The sequence below is a fragment of the Genypterus blacodes genome, unplaced genomic scaffold (genome assembly GCF_046128005.1).
Source record: "Genypterus blacodes isolate CSIRO-AG114 ecotype Tasmania unplaced genomic scaffold, CSIRO-AGI_Gbla_v1 ptg000054l_1, whole genome shotgun sequence".
NCBI classification, from domain to species: Eukaryota; Metazoa; Chordata; class Actinopteri; order Ophidiiformes; family Ophidiidae; genus Genypterus; species Genypterus blacodes.
The window spans coordinates 1,063,708-1,087,851 of NW_027466866.1; the positions used below are offsets into that span (position 1 = coordinate 1,063,708).

Below are 24,144 nucleotides of genomic sequence, written 5' to 3' on the forward strand. Positions count from 1 at the left end.
TCGTTTTCACTCACGTAGCATAACAAAGGAGACAGTTTGACCCAAATTTATTAGTTATGTAAAATCTATTGCAGACGAGCTATTTCCATAGCAATAACATGTTTCAATCTACAGTGAACACTTACAAAGGGTTGTAAAATGAGCTGGACAGCTGCAACAGGACTGAGTGCGTTACAGTTAAAGCTAATTGGTTAAACGTGACAAAAAACAACAAAAAAAAACAGGGTCAGCACGGAAACGAGACGTTGTGCTGCGCGCGGTGACTAACAGTCCAAATGGGCAAAGGGGGGGGGGGGGGGGGGGCGAATTCTGTCTTGGTAAAATCTAACAGCAATTCAGTGAAAGTGGAAATACTGTATATTGAGTCTGGGGCAAAAGAAAAACAGAAAAAAAGGACGTTTTAAAATAAGTACAGCAATTTGACAACTTAAAAAAAACAACTTTTTTTAGTCCTCGTCTTCCATGTCTTTTACAAATATCACCAAATTTCTTACGTATACAGTAGAGACTCAGTGGAGCCCCGCCCACACCACCGCTGCACTTAAGACAAGTCGCCGTTTTTACTGTCAGGCACAGAAACGTTGTGGCCGATATTAAAAATAGAAATAAGATGGGGGGGGGGGGGGGTTTCAGTCGCTCATCTCCATGTCTTCTTGGTGGTGGTCGTCTCCGTTCAGCTTGGACTTCTTGGGGACTTGTACGTCAGCCACAGCCTCCAGCTCCTCCGGGGCTTTGGGGGTGGAGGCCGTGTCCGAGTCGGTCTTCCTTTCGTCGTCTTCCTCTACTCCTTCCTTTTCGCTGTCGTAGCCCTGCTCCTCCTCGTCGTAGTCGCGAGTCACCTGTCAAAGCCGTGACATGGATCAATAGTTGGAACGGAATTTGATTGTGGGACTGCAATGTTGAAGTGTTTGTGTGTGTTCTGGGCTTAGTTACCGTTTCCGAACGAACCTTAACGTCTCCCTTGTCGCTGTCGGACTTGCGTTCTCGTTCGCGATCTTTGTCTTTGCTCTTTTTCTTCTTGCTGGAGGATCGTTCTCTTTCATCCCTGCTCCTGTCCCTGTCCCTGTCCTCTCTCCTCTCCCGGTCCTTCTCACGCTCCTTGTCCTTCTTCTTTTCCTTCTTGTGGCTGTATACAAAACAAACAGTTGTGGATGGAACAACCCCCAGAAGATTCTTTTTTTGTACATTCCTGTACTCCAGAGAAAGAAACTCACCGTGGTCTGGGTGATGGAGACCTGGACGGCTTCCTCTTAGGGGACCGGGACGCAGTGCGGCTCCGCTTGTGCCTCCTGATTAGAGATAACGAAGCACTTAACATTAACTACATAGACCCTCATTAGAATCTACAGCTCATTTATCCTCAGGACACACGGTTCCCTACTCACCGACTGATGCTGCGAGACCTCCGAGCACTGCTGTAGCTTTTGGGAGGCGTCTTTGACCTTTTCTTGGACTTCTCCTCCTTTCTCCTGTCTCTGTTGAAGATAAACACAGAAAATGCATAAGACAACAGTAGACAGAGGTCATAAGTTATTTAAAAGATGGTGACAAGTGCAGGTCAGATTCTTCAACAGCAGCATTGAACCGTCTCAAACTCAAAGTAAACAAATGATTGTGTAAAGGGTTTAGACGGTGTTGGTCTTGGGTACGTTCGTGAAGATACTGACCTTGATCTACTGCGGCGGTTTCGTTCTCGGGAGTGGGACCTCCTCCTCCGTGGGCTCTTGGATCTCCTCCTGCTCCTTGAATGGGACCTGCGACGGGAACGACTTTTGGATCGTCTGCCAAAAAAAAGAACAAAATGAGTTGTTGTTACACATTTCTTGCAGATCACCATCTCTTCCCTCACGGCCTAACGTTAGACCGGACCTAGGGTTTGAAAGGCGGGGGCCCGTCTTACCTGTGTCTTGAACGAGACCTGGATCTCCTGCGTCGTGATCGAGAACGGGAGCGGGAATGTTTTTTGTCTTTCTTATCTGCAGAATCAAAGAAAAAAGAGCGTTAAACGCCTGTAGGGGTGATTTGATGCCTCTTCATTCCGTTCAACGCTGACTGTATTACCGTACTCACTTCCTGGTTCGATGGCTGCAGAGATGAGTGACTGAGCCTCTCTGACTCTCTTCATGGCCTCTTCCATCTCCTTGCTGGAGGCGTCGGCCTTCATCCCCGGATTCATGTTCAGTCCAGCCGCCAGGGGGTTCAACCTGCAAGCACACGGGTTAATCACATTTGTCTCTCAGACGTCTCCGTGGACGACTCCGCCCTGCTCTGCACACGGTGGAGGAGTTTGTGTCGTTTCTTACTTGGGGTCCATCGACTGCATGAGCTTCAGGAAATCGGCAGAGAGAGCCTGAAAGAGAGCAGAGTGATGTCATCAGCTGGACAAAACACTTTACACAGCACTGAGCATTTGTGCTGCGATCCCTAATGCCACCGATCCAATCCTAACCTGAGGGTTCATGTTGGGTCCTTGCATTCCCATGGCAGCCATTTGCTCCATGCTGGGACCGCCCAGACCCCCGAACGGTGTCCCTCCCATCTGAAATATTGCACACTTCACACATTAAACACTTCAGACATGCACTACTCAAGGATGGCACATGTGTTAATGAATCATACTTTGATTTGCAAGCAGTAGTAGCAAAGAGAAACTTGGAAGGAAGACTAGATGATCATGCAAAGTTGGATTCTAAAAGGTTTCATGTTGCAACTCACCGAGGCCAGAGGATTGGGTGTTGGAAGAAGCCCGCCCCCAGGCATCATTCCTGCCACGGCATTGGCTGGAGCCAGCAGGGACATAGCTTTAGATTCATCAGGAATGACTCCTGGAGAGGAACAAAGAATCAGTGCAACGCTCCACACCAACACCTGCAACACTCAGACAAGACTTGCAGACAAGCCACACCTCAGTCTAACTACTCTGTAGCAAAGATAGAAAATAAAAAAAAGTCCACTTTTGGTCTTGTCTGTAAATTTGAGTCCTGATTGTTTTTTTTCTTGTTCTTGTTGTGAAAGTATGATTGTAGGATTAGCAGCTATGATTGCAAAAAAAAAAAAAGAATCACAATACACACTGTGGTCAACACTGCCAAGATTTTATCACCTGTACTTGTTTTTTAAGTCATGAACCAAACGTAAGCAAGCACAGCCAGTTGTCCCGTGGGATGTGCTCTCAACTTTCATTAGATGTTTTATGAACAAGCGACTCACGCCGGCTGCTTCGCTATAAAAGCACACAAAAACATTGGGATACAGAGAACAAAGTTCATGATTTGGGTGGAGACAGAAAGGCACAATTCAACATGACTTACCATCACCAACACTAAACAGAGAAAAGGTTTCTTAGGCCCTTTCCTGGCCGTTTGATGGCGGCTGCATTGAACAATCCCACCAGAAACTAAAGTACTGCTATCCAGATACAGTACTACTCAAGATTCTACCTACAGTATGTCTCTAAACAGAATAAACAATGTCAGAAAAGCTTAATCTGCCGTGAACAACAGGGATAATGCCAGCAAAACGCCCTGACAGCATCATGACAACGGTGACATAAACAGAGAATATCAAAACAGCAAACTTAATGGAGAAGACCATCCACATGTTTGACTGAACACAGGCTAACTTTAAAACCTGGTAACTTCATTTAACAAGGGAGAGAGAGAGAGAGGGAGAGAGAGAGAGAGAGACAAACACACACATCCCAGCACTCACACACACACACGCGCACAACAGAAAGGACACTTGAGAGACAGGATAAGGCTGCAGAAGACAAAACTGTTGGTGGCATTGTCAGCAGGGCCTGGTATATAGGGCTGGCTGAACCAGGAAAAAGAACTGTAAAACACAACAACAAAAGAAACACCACCGTTAAGAGATTCACTCAACCCTGTCAGAGTCATATGTGTGTGTGTGTGGGTGTGGAGAGAGAGAGAGAGAGAGAGAGAGAGAGAGAGAAAAGGCGCAACAAAAAATGCATTTCTATGGCGACACATCAAGCATCAAGGCAACGATTATCACTCAAGTATGAAGCGTCAGGTGAGAGGGAGAAGCAAAAGCCAAAGCCGCTCTGGAGTGTGTGTGCTGCTTAAAATTCTCACTATGTCGGATCACAATACACACACACACATTCAGGTCCAGTATAGTGCGTTGATTAGAAGATCATCTAGCTTGCATGTTTGTGTGTTTGGGTGTAGGCAGGTCCAGATTGTTCCTGATTTAGTGTTTCCTGTCTGAAAACAGTTACATGTCTCTGTGTATGCTTGCTTTAAAGCTTTACTACACAGTCAGAGTTGTGTATATCTGTGTCAGAAACCTCCCCGACTATCAAGGCCGCAGTACGCTTCATCCCACACACTGTCAGCGAGGCGCAAGAGAGCGGAAACCCTGTTTCCCTCTCCGGCTTCACGCGGGCGGTCGGCTGCTTTGTGCCGAGGTGTGAATACGAGCCATCTGCCCTCCGTGCAGAGGAGGGAAAGTGAAACTATGCGCCGTAACAACCGTTTATAACTGAGTGAAGAGCGCAGAAACACATACAAGACAGAACTATGGTTAGCCCCTCACCTAAAGTCAACGTTTGTGCCATTTCGCCCCGTTCTTTTGATTAATCACGAGACACACACACACACACACACACACACTCTACCTCCACCCAAGGCCTTGCACTCCACCTAACAGTGAGCGTTCAGAACAGACAGACAACTTAACCTCCGACTGGACGAGCTGTGTCAGAAGATGCATACTGCGGCCTTCAACAAATATGAGTTCTAATTCATTCCACAGCCAAACGTCAGCATTTTCTGATCTCATTACATGTGGAGCTGAAATGGAGGTTAGGTCACCGTCCAAAGCAGCTGTGCATGTTGATCCAGTCAGTGTGCATTAATTGGACTGAACTGGAACACCTGATGTGCAATGAGTTACAATAAAGGAACCTAAGTGTTACCAAGCAGCTTTAAGTGCATTGGTGTGCTTGTAGTTCAGCTCAGGCGTCCTCTAGGTTTGTGTGCCTACAGACCAAAATACCTTTAAATATGTAAATCGCTTCATTTGAATTTTGAAGGACGGAGACCGGTGTAACCCTCTCAGAGTTGCGAAGCTAATCGTTTTAATGAAAGATGCCTTGGACAGAGAGAGAAAGAAGAGTTAATATTTTTACTGCAGCACGAGAGACAGAAGGGGGGGCTTGCGAGTCTGGTGCCATTATTTTGTCTAATCTCCTGGTGGCAGCGGGACCACTTGCAGCCAGCAAGGAGGGGCTCTCTGCAAATGACTTGTGCACTATGAAGACCACAACACAAATAACAGAGAGAGAAGTTTACAGCTCGATTGTAAAAGACATGGGACACAAAATGTTAAAAAAACAAAATTCTGCCCTTGTTACAAACCTAGAAATGCCGAGCAATGACAAAAAAAAACCTTAGCTCACTGTGCTCGGGCTGAAGCTCAGATAAGTGTTTGTGATTGCATTAACACATCTACACATTGTGATGTCATAGGCTCAAGGAGGCGAGAGTGAAGAAACAAAAACAAGATACCCACCTTCAGCAAAAGGGACAACGATCAGGGCTCTGTCCACGAAGACGGTATTGGTCAGGTGCTGGGACACGCCCACCGACTCAGACTCATGGAACTTTACAAAACAGACACGTGAAGTCACAGGCAAGGGAGAGTCACTGGAAGAAAATACAGATATGTTGCCACGAATACAAACAAGGATACTGCAATGTTTTTTCTGTTGAATGGCCTTCAGCTCGTGAACAAGTTTGGGGTCCCCGAATGACAAATGAATTTACGCTGGGAAACATCAATCGATCACAATTCATACATCGCATTCATGCTCACGTGAGTTCAAATTGGAGTACAACAAATACTTGAAATTTAGGGTTAATTTCGTGATCTACCTACGGATGTATAAATGTTCAAGTCTTATCGTATTTTCCATACACGGAACTGGAGAATCTACATAATACTATACTAGTAAAATGACTCGATTGCGCAATCACGTTGACTCTTCCCTTCTGTTGTTGTTATTGTATTTTCCTATTCGTGCTTTGTTATGTCTACTTATTATTTTTTTTTTTTACCACTAAAGCTTCACAAGAGATGGTGCCGGAAGCGTGGAACAATCAAACTTCCTCGTCGTTATAAATCAGGACTGATCAAACCAGTTCACCTGGTAGCGCCATCAAAGCTGGAGGATACCAGGTGAAAGCGAAAACACGGCAAGGCGAGAAATCCACGCTGGATTGGAGCTACGTTTAAAACCCCATGCTGCTGTGAAATAATATCGCGATATTTACGTTAATTCATCTGAAATTTCCTACACCTTTCTAAAACTCACATGCACCACTAAGATAACGTTGCAATTTAGTTGGTTAAGCTATCACGTTGATTCTATCACATATAAACAACTCACGATCGATGCGTTCCTCTAAAGGCGCGGGGAAATGTTAGCATTAGCATCCCGAGCATGGAGGCCCGCTTACCGTTACAGGCCACACACGAGCCGCGTAAGGTAAGCGGGAGTATTTACCCGTATTTGTTTGGGATACTCACTCAGGGGGGAACAGCTTGAGCTCCTCTATATTCCCGAGGAATCCAAACAGAGTCCTCATCTGTTCGGACGTGGTGCTCGGGGAGACATTAGTCACCTGAATTACGTGCGTGCTGGAACTCATTTTCCTAAGCTAGCTAGCTAGCTAGCTTTCTAGCCGAAATTTTTAAGAATGATCGGTTGCGTAAGAGAGCGATTACAACACTCGAATACTTGTAACGTCGTCGAGTTACCGTACAGTATCACGCCAATACAAAAACGACCATTGTTTGTAATTACAGGAGGCTTAGCATTAGCTAGATGCAGGTGGACAGCTAGCAGAAAGCAACAATGCCGCTGCCGAAATCGTCGTGAGACGGTGATGCCGCATTCAAGTGCGATTCGTAAATTTCTGAATTTCCGGTTTGATGTCGTAAACCTCAGTGTGGCAAACCTTAAGGGCACTATTTAGTTGACGGGTAATTTTCGTAAAGCATTAGAAACGAGATGAACACATACAGAAGAAAATAAAAACAATAATCGAACATTAAATGTAATGAAATATTTTTTGGTGAAAACACAGCAATAGATAAGTAAAGAACCCAAATAACTATCGTTTTAAAAAAGTAATTTGTATCTATACGCTGTAAAATATATATATATATTTATATTTATATGTAAATAAAGTATATTGTATTTTCTGCTTTATATCGCTTTATATTAATTGAATGCAATGAATTGAATTACTTAGATTTTAATCATTGATCCGTTTTCATTTTCTCGTAAAGAACTTGAAGTAAACGCGGAGGTTGGTCAAAATACGGCCACCAAAGTGGGCGTGGCTATGTCGTGTCATAGGATGCTATAGCTAGCGGGCTCCTTCACTTTGAGTCAGTGCCATTTTATTTTTTTGTTTTTCGTTGCTATGTAAAAGCATCTATCGTTTCAAGCAACGAAAGAATGTACGCATAGAGAATAACATTTACATAGAACGCACAGTGCTCTGCCAAGCGTTTATGTTTATCGAACCAAGTGTCGGAGTGCAAGCGAACTACGCACGTTAGCGTGTAAATGAATATAGAGTCATTCGTAGCTAGCTCGTGTGTAAACATCGAATTTGGGTCAGTTCTCTCTTTCTCGAGGAGATTTGACCTTTGCGGTAAATTGCTACACAGATTGCATAATAATGGATAATGCATTGGCAGACTTGTTGCTTCTTAAACTCGGAGATCCGATAAATCAGTGCAAGTCGGCATAATGAAACCGCGGAGCAACACACTAACAGGCAAGTGAGAAGGGAGAGTGTTACTGTTGTATTAAGTTAAACACTGTGCCTGTTCGTGGTAATAACACTCAAATAAATAAGAGTTCTGGACGAGCAGCTCATTTAACCGTGGAGGTGAAGCAGGATTGTCATGGCGCGAAATTCGTAAAATGGCCCTCTCTCCTCTGTCAAATTACAATTATGTGCATTCTGTTCGGTTTTCGAGCATTCCTCATGCTTAGTTTGTTATATTTAATGTTCAAATGTGTTTTTTTTGTAGCCAATGTGTTATTTTGAGGTACTTTGGTTAAATGAGTATTCTTTCTCTTGCAGGAATTTGGCCACAACTTGTGAAAAGTGACATTGACCATGAAGTGACACAAAATGGAGACTGTATTCCTGTTGTTACCCCCTCTTCCATGACTCCACCAAGACAACACAGTGTTTTGGAGACATGGGCATCCTAAGAGCGGTAGCCAAAGCCATGGGTAGGATCAGTACATTCAGGTCCTATCAGTTCGTCCTTCTGCTGGCTGCTGCACTTGCTGTTGTAGCTTTTTACTACTTCGGCTCAGAGAAGCAAAATTTCTCCAGCACCACCAAGAGGATCAAGCAGACCCAGGCCAGCCACAACGCCAACAGAAACGACGCCGATCTCTCTGTGGACACCCGGCCGCCGCACATGCCTGGATCTCAAGAGCACGGGGAGGAAGACCAAGATGTAGCAGACGTGAGTGAGGGTTCTAGGTCTGTGAGGGAGGGCGACGGAGCTGTCCGCCAACACTACCACGCGCTGATGATGTTCACCAAGGTGGACAAGAGCCGGAGCCTGCAGGAGAAGTTCAGAGTAGCCATGTTGTCCATGATTAAGCACGGTCACTTCATGGAAGGAGAAGTGCTGGTCCTTCATTTTGTGAGCGACCCTGCCAGCCAAGAACTGGGAGAAAGGATGCTCCAGGAGTTCCTACCAGATGCCACATTTAAGCATGAGGTAGGTAGTGAAAGAACTGCCATTGATATTAGAACACATTGTATAAGTTGGTGTGGCTGAGTGAAACACATGGGGGCAGTGTTGGCCTGCTAAACTAACACATCATGAGTCTGGACATCCCTCCCATACTGTGGCCTGTCTGCACAGAAAAGATCCCGTCTCCTCTTGCGCTCCTCTTGTTAACGTTATGTTCTGACCCATTTAGTTTGCTTTATATGCATCACCAAGCACAAGATCATCAACTTGTTAACATATTTTGTCTTCCTCACGACCTCCCTCAGCAACCAGGTCCTCCTTGTCACGTCCCTTCCCCCTGCGATATCTGCTGCTCTGTATTATCTCAGGCTGATACCATGTCTACTTCTGATTGGGTCGAGTTTGGCCCAGCTTGATTTTGTGTCTCTTTTGAGGCACAGGGTCAAATAGCTCCCTGTTTTGTTTTGCTCTCTATGCCCCTCAGATAGAAGAGGTCTCTACAGAATTGACCCCTTTATTTCTCTCATTAACCTAGGTGCTAAAAGTTATTGACGTGGATGCTGTGTTTTGTTCAGTCATTTGTTCGGAGCCCTGTGAACCTTGGTCCCTTAACAATACAAGAAAATTCCCCGAAATGCTTGTTATAAAGGTGGTCCTTGGATCCTCTGTTCACTTGTTGTTGTTGGTCAGAATTGTCTGAAAGCTCCATTCAATCCTGTTTCAAGGAGAGAAGGCACAAATACACTCCCACACACGACTTAAGTGTTCTTCAAAAGTCACAATGAATGCCATCAACTAATCAGCACCATTGTCTTCTGGTACAGACACTGATGTAAAAACGAATTTCCTTTTATCACAGGGAACAGAGTTATAGCATTGAATAACTTTGATGGAGGCATCCTGTATGTGCTCTGAATGCTTTATCATTTCTTTTTATTTTCTTGTTACCGCCGGTTTAATCAATTCCAATCTTGCACTGCCTTATTTATTTTCATAACTGCAGTGATTTATGTGTCATTATATTACACTGCCTGATTTAGACCCGGGGCTTACCTTAATCTGCCAGGACAGGGATCATTAAATGTCCCATCCCAGCCATGTGCGCCCGATTCATAACGTGACGGCCGTACTGTCCAGGATTCACTTTGCTCCCAGGCTTAATCAGAAAATGCCCGCAACATGATGTGTCTAACATATGTTATTATTCCCTGTAAAGGAAAGATTTAATTATAATCACTGCTTACTGTGTTGATGAAATCCTCTTTCTCTAATCTGGCGATATGTCGCACGTGATCATAATGGCAACGGCTGCCTCACAGCTGTCACAGGTTTTAAGGGTCAGCAGGAGGATCAGGGCGACTGTCTCGAATTCCAACAAAGCCCACAACTTAGCAACCCTTAACGTGGCAAATCAGACAACGCTGTGTGATGCAATGTTTTGGTGTTCAGTGTAAAAAATTTTTTTGACCAGACACCATAGTTCTGTCTGAGACCTGGGGATATGTTTCAGGTGAAAAGCTGTTCTCTGCGCCCTCATGTACTTTGTGTTGAGTCCCGTGATTTGAGTTCAGATGGTTCAAATGTGTTTGTCTGTCATGCAGGTTTTGTTCCATGACGTGGCCGTCCTCACACAGAAACTGTTTCCTATTGTGGAGGCCATGCAGAAACACTTCAGCGCCGGCTCTGGGGCTTACTACAGCGACGCCATCTTCTTCCTGTCCGTAGCTATGCACCACATCATGCCAGAAAGTAAGCACGTTTTTGCAATCTTTTGTTGTAAGTGAATGGAGATGTAGATCACTGGTGGTAAAGCTTAGATCTCATTAGACACTGTACACTGAAATGTTTAAAAGGCAAGCACGGGCTGAAAATGTTGGATTTCCGTGCACAACAGACGTACAGAGACAGAACAACCTTGTAGAGTTTAGTTTTCTCTGGATGGACCTGACCTGACTTCAGCACTGACTTCATTTTATTTTACACTGACCTAATCAATTGGTATCTTCACATATCTAATATAAACAAATCTTCAACAGCAGCAGAAAACATTAATTATCTGGATAGTCTGTGTATCAAGACTTGTGTTCACTGTTGTCATCCCCTTTTTGCATGCTATTGTTGTGCAGAACTCAAGAAGCAAGCCATCTCCACAAGTTACATGAACCAACTTATTTTGCATAGAACGCATGAGTGCACGTTTGTCCCTCAGCTGTAAAAAGTCGTTTATGGTTGAGACACGCAGTTTATAAATACTTTGACTAATTTTGAATAATGTCGTCATTGTATGTCCCTGAGAGTTTTCTGAGACAAAGTTTCCCGTTACATGCTAAATGTTTTACTGAAGTTGGAGGTGTGTCGTCTCGCATTGTCAGGTTTGGGCGCTCGAGATGCTAAGTGACGAAACCCTCCGCCAAACATCTGTTGTTCTCTGTGTCGGGAGATGAATGTTGTGTTTCCAGCTCGATTAATTTGGCTGCCAAAAGCAAATCTACTGTGCCAGTTGGAACAGAACTTAGTGTGCAGCTTTAAACCAGCGGAAAGGCATTTATTAGGTGTACAGGGAAACGTACATCTTTATGAGGTCTATATTGTATTTCTCTACCCCTACAGTCTTCAGCTCTGACAAATACAGACACACAGAGTGTACTTTATGCTCAGTGATTTTTTTAAACTAGTAATAAATTGTGGCTTGGCTATGTTTATGTAATCTTTGCTTTGTTAAAAAGAATACTACCATTTTAAAGCATTCTGCAAGCACGTAACTGTAAATTATCCTACCGCTGCACGTCCACAGAGCATAATTAAAGCCTCCAGGAAGAGACGCAGCTGAATAATAAGACCCAGTTGCCACATCATTTGACCTTGTCAAATGGAAATGTAACAGTGGAAAGATTCCTGTTATGGTCAATGATATAGTTCCCCAGAAACACAATGTTTTTTTTAGTGGAGAAGTGTTCCATGTTTGTACGTCACTCCCAGAGGTATCGACATGCTGTGGCTTGATCGTCTTCTGCCAACCTCTGTTTTTCACGGAAGGTACGATGGCTAATGTGTGAATGGCCTCGCTGCAGTGACGACAGGGGGACCTGGAATTTAGCCGGGGGCTGAACCATTTGTTGTCTGAAATTACTTGCCGAAAGATTGATGCCGAAATGGTATATTGGTACCTGGAATTTTTAGGGTTTGCCATATTTGCCTCATATCAGTGAAGGAGTTCTTGTTCTACTTGAACACAAATGGCAACTATGACAACTTCCAATCAGGCTTTGGTCAACATCACAGTACTGGCCTCATAAAGGTACTAAATGATATCCACCTAAACACAGACTCGGGTAAAATAACTGTCCTGGTCTTGCTACATCTTGGTGCAGCTTTTGATCTCGTTGATCCTAAAATGCCAATAAGACAAATTAGAGAACTGGATTGGAATCTCAGGAATAGCCCTCACATAGTTCACAACATGCTTAGGGGGTAGGCATTTATTTGTCTCTATTGGTATTCATGAATCAGTGAAAACCACTATGCCATACGGAGTGCCGCAAGGGTCCATTCTTGGGCCTCTTTCCTTCTTTTCCGAGCACAATAGTTTCTTTCATTTCATTTTTCATTCATGTTTTTGGCAGGTACAATTAAATTTTGGCTATTGCCTTGCAAGACAAGAGATTTGAATAGCGTTCATGCCAAAGAAGCACTCTTCAAAAAGTTGATTTGTTTTATTTTATTGTAAAATATTGCAACATTGCAATTAGCAGATTTCTTTTCCAGTAAGAAACGATGTTTATTCAAATGTAGCTGTTGGCTGAAAGTATTTAAGCTCTCAGAATGTCTTTTGATCTGGCCTAATGTAACCTGCCTTCCTTAGCTCTAGTCTTTTCTCTCTCTTTCTCTCTCAACAGCGCCCGGGGCTTCTTTTATCCTTTAAGTGCATCTAGTGCGAAGGCTATAAATGCTTATATAAAGATGTCACGATGGCTTTAATAAGGTTGACCCCATTTCTGCCTGGAAAAGAGAATGTTAGGTAAACATTGTCTATGCTGTTTTGTTGCAATTGTTGTAATGCACTTGAGTCAAGCAGGGCTGTGCTGGTCGGCCAAGACCTCGGGCAACCTCTGAGCTACCTAATGGCATTATCGTCCAATGAATTACTCTACCCACAAACCACCTGGGAATGACCAGTACAACATAATAATAATATCAACAACAACAACCACCGATATTGATTTAAACCTTTCTGCTACTCTTGTTTTAACAAATGGTGCCATCCAAAAAATAATCTACAGCTTCATTCTAAATCTTTTTTTGGCCGTGATATCATAGATTCTTTCTTCTCAAAATCAAACTTAAGTTAACCAATTACTTAGAGAATGCATTTGAATTTACCTTCTGTTTATAAACGATTTATCATATTTCTGCTTTGTTCTTCATTCTTGCATGACTTAGTCAAAGAATTTAGTCAAGGTGCGTCCTCTTAATGAGATTTCTCCTTTTATGAATGCGATTTGGAATAGAAAAGAAGAGCAAGGAGGCTTCCAGAAAAGCTTGGAGAGAGGACACACACACCAGCTACTTCCCTTCATTAGCAGTCTGTTAGTGATTACACACTGAAGTTGATCTGACGAGACCAATGTGGTGTTGTTGGCAACTCTGGATGGTGCCGCAGTGAGGCAAGCCACCGGTTCAGACCGGTGCCACATTATTTACTGGGGTTTTTTTTCATACTCTGTTAAATGATAAACGAGCCCTAAAATGATTTTCCCTCTTCATTTTTATTCATTAGCGAGGAGGCTGCTTTTGTAACCAGCAAGAATCAATCACTGAGCATTGCGCAGAAACAGCTTTGCCTCAGGTTTCTCGCTCTTAAGAGCATCTCTAAAACGATACCTATACATGAAGTTATCTGTCACTCATTCTTGGAAATCATTATCATCGGTCCTCATTATTACTTAGAGCCTCCAGCTCTGCCAGTAAAAGGCAATAATGTCAAAGTGCTACAATTTTAAATATTTGTTACACAGTTTGCATGTTAATATTCCCCAGTCTGATTTATCTGTCCACATCTTTGCAATGATATGAAATAATACTCCAATGAACAGTGACACTTTACCTATGATTGCTTGAAGCAATCAGTTTATTGTTCTTTTATCTATTGGGAATTTTTGTAGCAATATCCTGCTTCTAATTATAGTTCAGTTACCACTTGTGAGGTTCTATCAATGAACATTTGCTTCATTGTCTTTTTCCAGGGCTTGAATGTCACGATAGAAGGATTCTGTCAGTTATGAGTTGGCTGTTATGGTCCATCGCCGACTGACCAATGATGTCACCACAGTTCCCACACTGGTTTGGAGAGCATGCGACCTTTCACCTTTCGTGGAACTTTGTGTTGACTCATTGATCCGACATCAAACCCTCCACATCATAATGTTGCAACAACTTAATACCCTCTTCCGGTCCTGCCAGTAACAGTAAAGCCGTGGCAATGTAAACAAACAGCGGTGTCCCGTCGGAGATTACTCTTCCGAGGCCCCGTTTGTTGCCATAACACATGAAGCCATTGTGGTGGGTTGCTTCCTTGTTTGGACAGCACAGAAAACACTCCAGTGCTGTCCTGTCCAATCTTGTGTCCATCTTTTGTTTGGGCCAGTATCCTAAAATGTCTTTCCAGCCAAGCTTTCAAAACTATAATGGTTGATGCTATCAGTAGGCTAGATCAAATTTTATCCACCCACTCAGCCATCGATTCATTCATCCTCCATAACCTCGTTTCAGGGTCTTGCGTCTTCTCCCAACATTCAGAACGATTGCATTCCAAACTATTCTTTTGTATGCCGCCAAGCGTTGTTTACCACCATCACCTTTTGAAAGTATCACCCAAGCTGACACAGCGCATGCTTTCATTAGGTCAATAAATATGTTTTGCCCATGGCACCTTAATCCTGTGCATTTCCCATCCTTTCATCACCATGCCAACCAGCAAAACATGGGAAGTGGAACAATGAACAGATGAGGATCTGAATATCCTGGATACTGTTGTTAGGATGTTATCTGCAAAGTGTTTTACTGCGGCGTGTACTTGGTGCTTTTCACAGCCAAGTTTCTTTATATTTCCTCCCGCATTTTAAGGACAATTTGGAGGACATTTCCTTTGTCACATTTATACCATTTCTATTTACACGGTCTCATTCTCTGTCTCTGCTTGCAACAACTTTGTCCATGAGATTGTTTCATGTAAAGCTTTTAATCATTTTGTTTTTTTGATTATTAAGAGTGTTTTTCTTCCTCCAGGTATGACGCACATTGTGCAGCTGGACCTGGACCTGAAGTACAGGACCAACATCAGGGACCTCTTTCAAAAGTTTGACCACTTTCCTCCAGGAGCAGTGATTGGCATCACTAGAGAGATGCAGCCAGTCTACAGGTGGGTGATGTAGACAAGACTTATGGTTTATATGTCCCACTTTGTCAGGGCACTATAAAGAAGTAATTAAATAAATACAATACAGTACTTAGTGTTACCTGATGAAGAGCAATGAAGCCTTCAATGTCTCTGAGCTCCATTATTTGTCAAAATATGTATATTCACTGAACAGATGTGAGGACACAAAGGAAATCAGTGTGTATAGACTTGGTTTTGAGTAAGGGGCTACTGAACACAAACATGCCGAGCTCATTTTGACTGCTTTAATGTTTTACTTGCACGGTATTAAAACAGGACGTGTGTGTGTGTGTGTGTGTGTGTGTGTGTGTGTGTGTGTGTGTGTGTGTGTGTGTGTGTGTGTGTGTGTGTGTGTGTGTGTGTGTGTGTGTGTGTGTGTGTGTGTGTGTGTGTGTGTGTGTGTGTGTGTCTGTGTGTGTGTGTGTGTGTCTGTGTGTGTGTGTGTGTGTGTGTGTGTGTGTGTCTGTGTCTGTGTCTGGGACGTGTCAGGATGTAGGTTTCAGGTCGGCAACTGCATGCACATGTATGACCAGGTGGCTTCCATATAAAGGCATGTTGTCCAGGGTATGAACACCTGATGATGATCGCATAGCCTGAAAACCTAAACCGTGGGTGAGACAATTCCAAAAACATAAACATGATACTTTCCCCTTTTAATTGAGAACAGTTCACATGTATCAACATCGGTTCAAAGCAGTTTGATAAATGCGGCGTGTTGGAATAGAGAGCTCAGTTTTGTCGGTTGTGATGGAATAGTTAAAGATTATTTGACTGTTTAGGACCTGGCAGCGTAATCGTCAGCCTTTTTCTTGCTGCAGCGCTTTCAACTCCTCTCCCAGGACATTCTTGAGAAGAAAGGAAAATAGCAAAACAGTATACTTAACAGAAGAGAGGGCCGGGAAAGAATCCGATTTTGCTTAAATTGCACGCCATCAATCTCACACCTGTGCTTGTAAGGCACTTTTTCTCGAGTGTCCCAAGGCGTCCGTGGAAAAGATCAATATTCTTTCATCAACCGTTTAATCATTTTACTCTCAAAAGAACCAACTGCATCAAAAGTTGCAAGGATGGAAATGAAGCGAGTGAAAGCTGTTTTGTGTGTGTGTGTGTGTGTGTGTGTGTGTGTGTGTGTGTGTGTGTGTGTGTGTGTGTGTGTGTGTGTGTGTGTGTGTGTGTGTGTGTGTGTGTGTGTGTGTGTGTGTGTGTGTGTGTGTGTGTGTGTGTGTGTGTGTGTGTGTGTGTGTGTGTGTGTGTGTGTGTGTGTGACTGGCAAGCCTTTGGATGGCATCAAGAAGTACACACAGATCTGTATCTCTCCTTGCCACTGTAATAGCTCCGTTGCTTTCTGACAAAGGGGAACTTCATCCCAATGTTCGCCTCTCACGCCCAGACACTCTAATGTAGAACGCACAGCAGTGTTGTCAGAACGTGCGTTGTTTACTATAAAGGAAATTTGCAGACTGTCAACCAAACCCTTGCCTCAGCTGGGTCCCTGCCTTTCTCAGACCAGCATGTGTGCTGATGAACGTGCGTTTGCTCTATGAGGCACAACTCTAGTCTACCAGTGTATTCACTTCTTTGTTTGTGTTAAGGGAACCATCAAAACCAGGGCTGCTTCAGTGCACTTCATAAGTTTTGAAGCGCATTCCATATTCCAGGAAACTTTGAAAACAGCTGCGTCTATGCACGCAGACGTCCAGCTAAGGTCAAGACACGAGACCGAGACGAGATGTTTACACGAGCTTGATTCAGAAGAAGTCCACTTGTTATACAGTTTACATGTGGCATGCTCAAGTAGATTCATTTGAATTTGTTTGAGGAAAATAGAACTGATCATCTATTTTGCTTGGAAGTCACTGGACAAAGACGGGAAAGTCATCATGCTCCACCTTTTAAACGCCATAATAAACCTGCATAGTTGCAGTGTTAGGACATCGAATGCTGCAGTGAGTGAATCATTGAGAACTCATCTGATTTCTCCACACACTGCCAACTCACCGGCCCCAGCCATAATAACCAGATAAGTAATAATTTAATCACAAAAGTTGAGCGAGCCATTGTCTCCTCTTCCTGCGGTGGGTTGAAAGGGCGCTAAGCTTTCGACTGCTGCTTCGAGCGCTAATGGACGGAGCATTATGCGAGGGAACACATCCTCCCACCAGCTGCATTCAACACACACACATCCTGCCACTGAAGAGTTCATTATTGGCGGAAAAAAGATATCTCCCGCTGCTACATTTGCAATGTTGTTAGACCCGAGAGACGTAACCCTCTTATGCAAGTGTCACAGCCAAAGCCACAGACGGAAAATACAGGGACGTTCGCCAAGAGCGCTTTTGCCATTTCTTTGTGGTTCGGTTTCAACTTGTTGCGTTGCTAGTTTGTGTTCTGAGACGGTACATGTGGCGTGTACAGTAGCTCTCTTACAGTCGGATGCCTCTGAAGCTATGTTGTGCTTCTTCCCACCGTGGCTACGCAGTGACAACCTGCTCTGTCTTTGTTCAGAATTTTAATGAGGTGTATTTTGGAATCATTTACAATGCCATAATCCCAACTGCTCCCTTTAGGTTGTGCACTATAATGCCTCCCTTCATCCCAAGTGTCCTATTGCTGCAGTGAGGCAGAGGACCAGACAGAGACTCTTCTCTGGCAGCATGGGGTGGGGGTTCGAAGCAGCTTTTTTCTGAGACCAGACAGTCTTCCACTTTGTTCAGAATGAAGTGGAAGACAAACATTTGTGCAGCATAGCGACACAGAGTGTCCTCGTCACCTTCCAATACTTGTCATTCTATGGAGGGTGAGAGAGACAGACCGTCCTCTAATTTGCACCACCAGAGTCGAGAGAACAGTGAACTGGCACATCGGAGGAGGAGGAGGAGGAGGAGGCTCTTGGTGTGGAGTGCCTGCTACCATGGAGCTAAACTCAGGGACCTGGGCTGCATTGCAGGCTTGTTTTAGTCCGACAGCTACTTAGAAGTTCACATTTCTGCAAATGTAGACAAAAAAAAAAATCAGAACACACAAGAATAGGGCTTTTAAGAGAGCTGATTAAAATTAATGATGTCTGTAGACAAAGTCATCAGCATGTACGAACATTATGGAACGGAACTCTGCAGATTTTGCTCTTTGTTCCTTTTTTAAATTCAGCATGAAAGCTACACAAAGGTATGTGAGAGAGGAAGCTCAGTTACATGAGGGATTTTAAACGCTTGTCTCAGTCCATCAAGTCAGCAATTCCTCTTACAAATATTTCCTAATGTTCTTCAAGTAAGAACCTTATCGGAAATTCTAGCAGGAGTGGAAATTGTTCTAAGAAACTCAAGTTAATCCATCTTACTGCTCCTTTATGATATTCATGTCTGTTGCATAGAGCCCATATGGAGACAATCCTCACCTGGAGTATGAGCCGGTGTGGCCTCATGTTAACACGGGTATGAGAGCGCCGTCTGTCAACATCTCATAATACGCAGCATAACGTGTAGTCATCTGTTCACAGTTGTATATTTTAAATGTTAATCACGGAGTTTGTTAAATCTCTGCTGCGTCGAATGCCGCCAGCAAACGCTTAACGTTCCCTCCCAGTGTTGTGTCGATGTCAAAACAGTGGAGACGTTGCCCTCCGCTCACCCTAAATGTGACTTAAGGCACGTAGACGCCGTTACATATCCGAAGAGGGGAAACGGTCCACAGGGGCCTCCGCTGCTTCCAAACCAACGTTCTAAGAAACTATGCACTTCATCTTACCGCCACGGAAATATAGGTCAGCAATAAAAATCAAAGTGGATCTCTCATCGCTCCCTGTAGAGTTGGCTGGGCTGCGGGGACGGAGGAAGCCTGTGCAGCGTTATTGTAAAGTCGAGATCAAACTTTTGGATCAACAACGTGGCAGCTGCTCGGATTTTTCAAGCAGGGAACAAAAGGCCAGATTCCCATAAAACTCCATATAGACTGGAGCAGTGAGAGGTCAAAGAGTTTTTGTGATTTCTGACTTTGCTTCTGCTCTCGAAGGTGCAGCAGAGTGGAAAATGCCTTGAATAGAGCAAAGAACAAATGTTACCAATAGGTTATATTTGTTCATTCACGGCTTAGAACTGGAGCCACAAGCTAAACTTTACCTGCAAACAATCCAACAAAGAGTTATTAACTTATGCATAATTCAACATCAAATGTGTGCATACAGAGTGTTCATGAATGAGGCTCTGTGTCCAGTTAGTATTAAGTGCGTGTGTGTGTGTGGTGCTGAGTTGGCATAAGAGCCTCTGGCACTCTCACCTTCTCCTGGACTTGCCGTTTTACTGTTTTTGGCCTCGGTGCTGTTTGTTCAGCAAACCTGGACTGAAACAGAGCTTCTCCTCACTTTTCATAAATGTACAAGGGCCCACATCTGCATAGGAGAGAGAATTCTAGCAATTTGTGTAAAAGTTCCAGACTGCAAAAGGGAAGGAGTTCAGATTTGTGTGACCTCATATCTGATTCACCAAGGTAAAATCCCATTTAGTGAGTGGTAATCGCATGAAGTGCTGCATGGTGTCTGACTCTCCTGCAGGGACATTGAACAGCGATAGCCTTAGATTTGATTAACTCCTCTTTAAATGCCAAACATTACATTTTCTCTGCCAAAACCAATTGCTGCAGCCCGAGTACACACATTTTTTACAGATGGTGGGCTCAGTTGGAATCAAATTATTCATTACCATACCAGCATTAGTGCTGTACTGAAGAGTTTGACCCTCAACTCTGCCATGCTGGTCCCATTTTTGTGTAGACAGAAGACTCAGTAGTCATCTGATGTTATCGGTTGGTATAAAGCACAATGACCTCGTACAAATCATCATCATCATCATCATAGAGGACACCTGCCATACATCACTGCTGGAGCCTGGGATGAGTTGTGTCTAGCCTCTTTTCTCTAAGTGTTTTAGAGAATAACCCACAGATGAAATGATTCCCCCCTCAGGCACACCTTTTGGCAGTATCGTAAGGAGAACCCTCAGACCCGAGTCGGAGAACCTCCTCCCGATGGCCTCCCAGGCTTCAACAGCGGCGTGATGTTATTGGACTTGAGAGCCATGAGGGCCTCGGCTCTGTACAACCAGCTGTTGGAGCCGAGCAACGTGGCCAAGCTGGCCGAGCAGTACCGCTTCAGGGGCCACCTCGGGGACCAGGACTTCTTCACCATGATCGGCATGGAGCACCCCAAACTGTTCTACACTTTGGACTGTGGCTGGAACCGCCAGCTGTGCACGTGGTGGAGGGACCACGGGTATGGAGACGTGTTTCTGTTGTACTTTCGGTGCGAAGGACCCGTCTACATCTACCACGGGAACTGTAACAGCCTCATACCGGACGACTGAGTTCTGGACTCAACTGTCCCTTGAAATGAAACAAATCCTTCTTCTTGCCTGTTTGGGGAGCAGGATTCAGACTTTTCCCGGAGCAGCTACACTTGAACGTTCTACACGTCTATAGCCACTGACTTTGCCCCCTGCTGGTCATGGGGCAACTGTCGCTCTCCCAAACAAGTTCAAGCTTTGATGTCATAATGCATCATACAATTCTTTCTTTAGTCTTTATACTCGTATCAGTACTTGTAAGAATCCATTAAATGAAGTCTGTGATTATTGTGAGTCTAGAAGACGCCAAATAATGCAACTGTTTCAGGTGAGATGTTACTGGAGATCAGTTGAAACTTTGTTCCGAGTTTTATAAGTAAACCTGCACAGTCCATTTTTGTTGAACTCAACTAGATGGTGTCCTACATGAAGTCCTCCCTTCAGGTGCACCTTTATTTGGACTCAAGAAGACAATAAATGGTTCCAGAGGACAGAGGAGCGGCCGCTGAAGATGTTAAATCAATGGTACTGGTGGCTGTTTGTTAATAAGCTGCACTTTTCTACAACACGACTCTGATCAAGAAAGCACAGGTGCGGACGCTGACCTACTTTTACGATTCCTCACGCTCCGTTTAGAGGAAATGTCAACACTCAATAATCATGTATGGGTAATTATCATGGGTAATGCACAGGCACAGGACTCTTAGAAGATAAGAGTTTCTGCTAATCAATTAGCCTTGAATTTTTTTTTCTCTCACTTTCAGAAACTAAGAACAAGAGCAGCGGATCTAATTAAAAACTCGAGTCGAATCAGGTTATCAAGCACGCGATGAAGGACACAAAAGAGGACAGACTGAATGCAGCAGAAATACAGTCGATGTAAAAATGTATTTGTTCCGAAGTAACCTTTAAAAATCTGACTTAGATGTCTACAGTTTCTATATAAGGGATTCATTGATGGGCTGAAACCACTGACATTCTCCTTGAAATAGTTTTTGTTGCCTCATTTATTCTGTGTATCCATTCCAAATCCTATGTACTTGTTTCTCTGTCCTTTTATACACACGACCAAACACACACACACTCTGTATGTAGGATTCTAATGGCTCTGTAAGTGAAGTAACTCGTGCAATATTCCTGGAGGGCTGATCCGTGTTAAGGACCAAGCACGCTCCGTCTCTCCACACGTCACTGTGATCAATGCAACGACTCAAAGTTCAATTTTCTTGTATCACAACATCATCTCTTCATTATTCATACCTTTGTAATTTTGTCAATCTTTGCTAAATAAATTATGAGATCATTACAATTTCCTGTTATGTGTTTGTACACACTGGAGTCTTAGTTTTGCGTGCTTACATACATTAGACTTGAGGATAAAATTGATAAACAGCAGACAAACCAGAGAAAATCAACTATCTCAAAACAGCTGGGAGCTAATGTCAACTAAATCATTCAGGACCTATACATGTTAAGTCTGTGTGTGCTTGTCTCTACCCCCTGTTCTCACTCCTTCCTTCATGTCAAGTCTGTGTAGTTCCGTCCCTCTGCCAGTTCGTCTTTGTTCCTTGTATAAAGGTTTCCGGGGGATTTTCTAGTAGTTTGCTCCCCTGGTTGTCCCTGATCTCTGACAGTATTTAGATTTTTGAGCCCTGGCTTAAGTAAAGACTTTGGGATCTACCTTCTCCTGTGCACTGATTTGTGCATTTGACTGCACATCTGTTGGTTCCACTGTTACAGTTCTTCAGGTTTGGCCCCTTGAGGTCAGCACGTGTGTTACTTCTTCTTTCTGTCCAGAATCCAATAACCGTCTCCAGCATGACTGTACAAAACCCTTCTACTCTAAGAGTGACCTGGACCTTTTCTACTGAATTCAGGTGTTTGTCTGCTTCTTCTTTCTTTTTGTGATTGCCTTCTAGTTTTGGAACAGTTCCCACAACACAACTTGTGCTGATGCCGCCATCTTTCACCTTTTGCTTTAATGCGAGTGTGGAAAATACCACAAAAAAGCTATTGAATTCTCTGACCCTTTCTTAACAAAATGGGTGACTAGTCTACCAACAATGGCCAATCTCAAGGAGAGCGTCTACAAACAGAAACGGTAAATGGTACCTCAGGGGACAACAAGTAGTGTTCACGTGTCTCTGGATCTTGTGGCTTGAGCATGACCTACTTTTACAGCCGGGTAACTGCTGGTATGGAGAGATGGAGGCACCAACGGCATCGAGCCAAGACTTTTGACCAATCTGTTTGACACATTATTGCAAAATGTCTGGAAAAGGTTGAGACATCACAGAAACAACAAACATACTGATGCAGGCGAAATAACGAGGAAAAGCTTCCATCGCGGTCAAGTGCTGTTTTTCCTCTTGTTCTTCTCCTCAGATCATGTCAATGACCCAGGATTTGTGTGTATGTATAGAAAGATGTAAATCAATAGGCGCACACACACAAACGCACCAACGCCATCTGTGCTCCTCTGAGATTGCTCCTTTTTTCCTTGTCTCCGTGTTAGAACAGCTGTAACGTACAAACAAGCCAGGGCGATGACGGCGACGGCAGAAGAGGGCCGTGAATCACTGTTGCACGAGCCAACACGACGGCCTTGAAACTGGAGCGCCGACTGTCATCATCATTTCAACAGCTCATTAGTTAAGGTAAACATGCTTGTTAAGCGAGAAGGGTCAGCAATAAACATCTTTTGTGGGAAAATGTTTTGTGTAATTGCAACAGTGAAGGACAGGAAGGAGACGAGCCATACAAAACTAAATGAGGGCGAACATTCGTAGCCAAACTTGGTCACAAACTTAATGATACCTGAGTTTTTTCGAGGTCAGACCAGTCGCTTCTTGCTTGATTTCATCATGGTGTTTTGTTTTTAGTAGTAGAAACGAGATGGAATTAGACTAGACAGTCTAATGATTTCGTCTATATCACGTCTTTTCTGTGAATTCAGGACTCCTTATTCCTTTCGTCCAGCTTGTGAAGACGCCTTTTCCTTCCTCAAATGTTTTCCAACGGTTCCCTTGTCCAGATTGTCTGTGTCTGTTCGTTATGGCTGAAAACATAATCTGAATCCTGGGAAATGACCCCAAATCGAGCAGTTGTGATATGGAGACAGATGGTGAAGCATGGTAGCTGGCAGTGAGGAGGAGATTAGGACAAAATGCTCCAAAAACCTGTTTAACGCTGAAATAATTACTTCAAGTGTTATTTCAGCACAGACCTCAAAGCCTTGGAAAATGAACACCTTTGTGCTGCTGGAGGAAACCCGCTTACATACGCCAATCTACTTAGAAAGATGATGTAAACAAAAACTGCTGAGCCGGTGTGAATATATTCCGTAATATAGCGACTTTTCTTAGTATAAGTGAAAGGAGAAATGGGTTTGTTTAGGTTGAACACAGCCACTGTAAAGCAGCAGGTGACCCAAAGCCCGAGAGAGATTACGTTGGTACAGTTCAGCCTCAGGATATGTAACAGCTCTTAAGACGTCCTGAGTGTTTCTCATATGTACGCTCAGCTTTTTAATCAGGTGAGTTATGAGAGAGCGGGCAGGTACAGAAGAAGGATTGGATCATAGGCAGCAGGGCGCTTTCCTGTATCACTGCG

General features: G+C 43.8%; 2 protein-coding genes across 10 annotated transcripts; one reads left to right on the forward strand and one right to left on the reverse strand.

The window, feature by feature from the left end:
• Window positions 1-30: 30 nt before the first annotated feature.
• LOC143001601 (uncharacterized) lies at window positions 31-6,938 on the reverse strand. Of its 7 annotated transcripts, none has more exons than XM_076151275.1 (12): window positions 6,556-6,938; window positions 5,539-5,672; window positions 2,716-2,825; window positions 2,450-2,539; window positions 2,304-2,350; window positions 2,071-2,204; window positions 1,901-1,976; window positions 1,668-1,781; window positions 1,386-1,475; window positions 1,215-1,289; window positions 949-1,126; window positions 31-839 (listed from the first exon to the last, which is right to left on the reverse strand). In XM_076151275.1, exons 1-12 carry the CDS (start codon window positions 6,675-6,677, stop codon window positions 630-632), a joined length of 1,380 nt encoding a protein of 459 aa, XP_076007390.1. In that variant the 5' UTR covers window positions 6,678-6,938; the 3' UTR covers window positions 31-629. The 7 variants fall into 7 exon arrangements, with proteins under 7 accessions (XP_076007390.1, XP_076007389.1, XP_076007388.1 ...); XM_076151274.1 differs by having other exon boundaries at window positions 2,450-2,554; XM_076151273.1 differs by having other exon boundaries at window positions 934-1,126; window positions 6,556-6,937.
• Window positions 5,704-21,830, forward strand: xxylt1 (xyloside xylosyltransferase 1). 3 transcript variants are annotated; one of them, XM_076151281.1, is made up of 6 exons: window positions 5,752-5,841; window positions 6,092-6,204; window positions 8,130-8,787; window positions 10,365-10,512; window positions 15,049-15,181; window positions 20,157-21,830. In XM_076151281.1, the coding sequence occupies exons 3-6, from the start codon at window positions 8,251-8,253 to the stop codon at window positions 20,551-20,553; spliced, it is 1,215 nt and encodes a 404-aa protein (XP_076007396.1). In that variant the 5' UTR covers window positions 5,752-5,841; window positions 6,092-6,204; window positions 8,130-8,250; the 3' UTR covers window positions 20,554-21,830. The 3 variants fall into 3 exon arrangements, with proteins under 3 accessions (XP_076007395.1, XP_076007396.1, XP_076007397.1); XM_076151280.1 differs by lacking the exon at window positions 6,092-6,204 and having other exon boundaries at window positions 5,704-5,841; XM_076151282.1 differs by lacking the exons at window positions 5,752-5,841; window positions 6,092-6,204 and adding an exon at window positions 6,477-6,514.
• The last annotated feature ends 2,314 nt before the right edge of the window (window positions 21,831-24,144 follow it).

What these genes read in the sequence shown, in the direction of transcription:
- LOC143001601 (XM_076151272.1), bottom strand. Translation starts at nt 6,677, where the DNA reads ATGAGTTCCAGCACGCACGTAATTCAGGTGACTAATGTCTCCCCGAGC. An exon ending in TGCAGCCATCGAACCAGGAA is followed by an intron (nt 1,977 to 2,070) that starts GTGAGTACGGTA and finishes TTGATTCTGCAG; the next exon opens with ATAAGAAAGACAAAAAACAT. An exon ending in TTAAGGTTCGTTCGGAAACG is followed by an intron (nt 840 to 933) that starts GTAACTAAGCCC and finishes CGGCTTTGACAG; the next exon opens with GTGACTCGCGACTACGACGA.
- xxylt1 (XM_076151280.1), top strand. Translation starts at nt 8,251, where the DNA reads ATGGGCATCCTAAGAGCGGTAGCCAAAGCCATGGGTAGGATCAGTACA. An exon ending in ATGCCACATTTAAGCATGAG is followed by an intron (nt 8,788 to 10,364) that starts GTAGGTAGTGAA and finishes TCTGTCATGCAG; the next exon opens with GTTTTGTTCCATGACGTGGC. An exon ending in GAGATGCAGCCAGTCTACAG is followed by an intron (nt 15,182 to 20,156) that starts GTGGGTGATGTA and finishes TTCCCCCCTCAG; the next exon opens with GCACACCTTTTGGCAGTATC.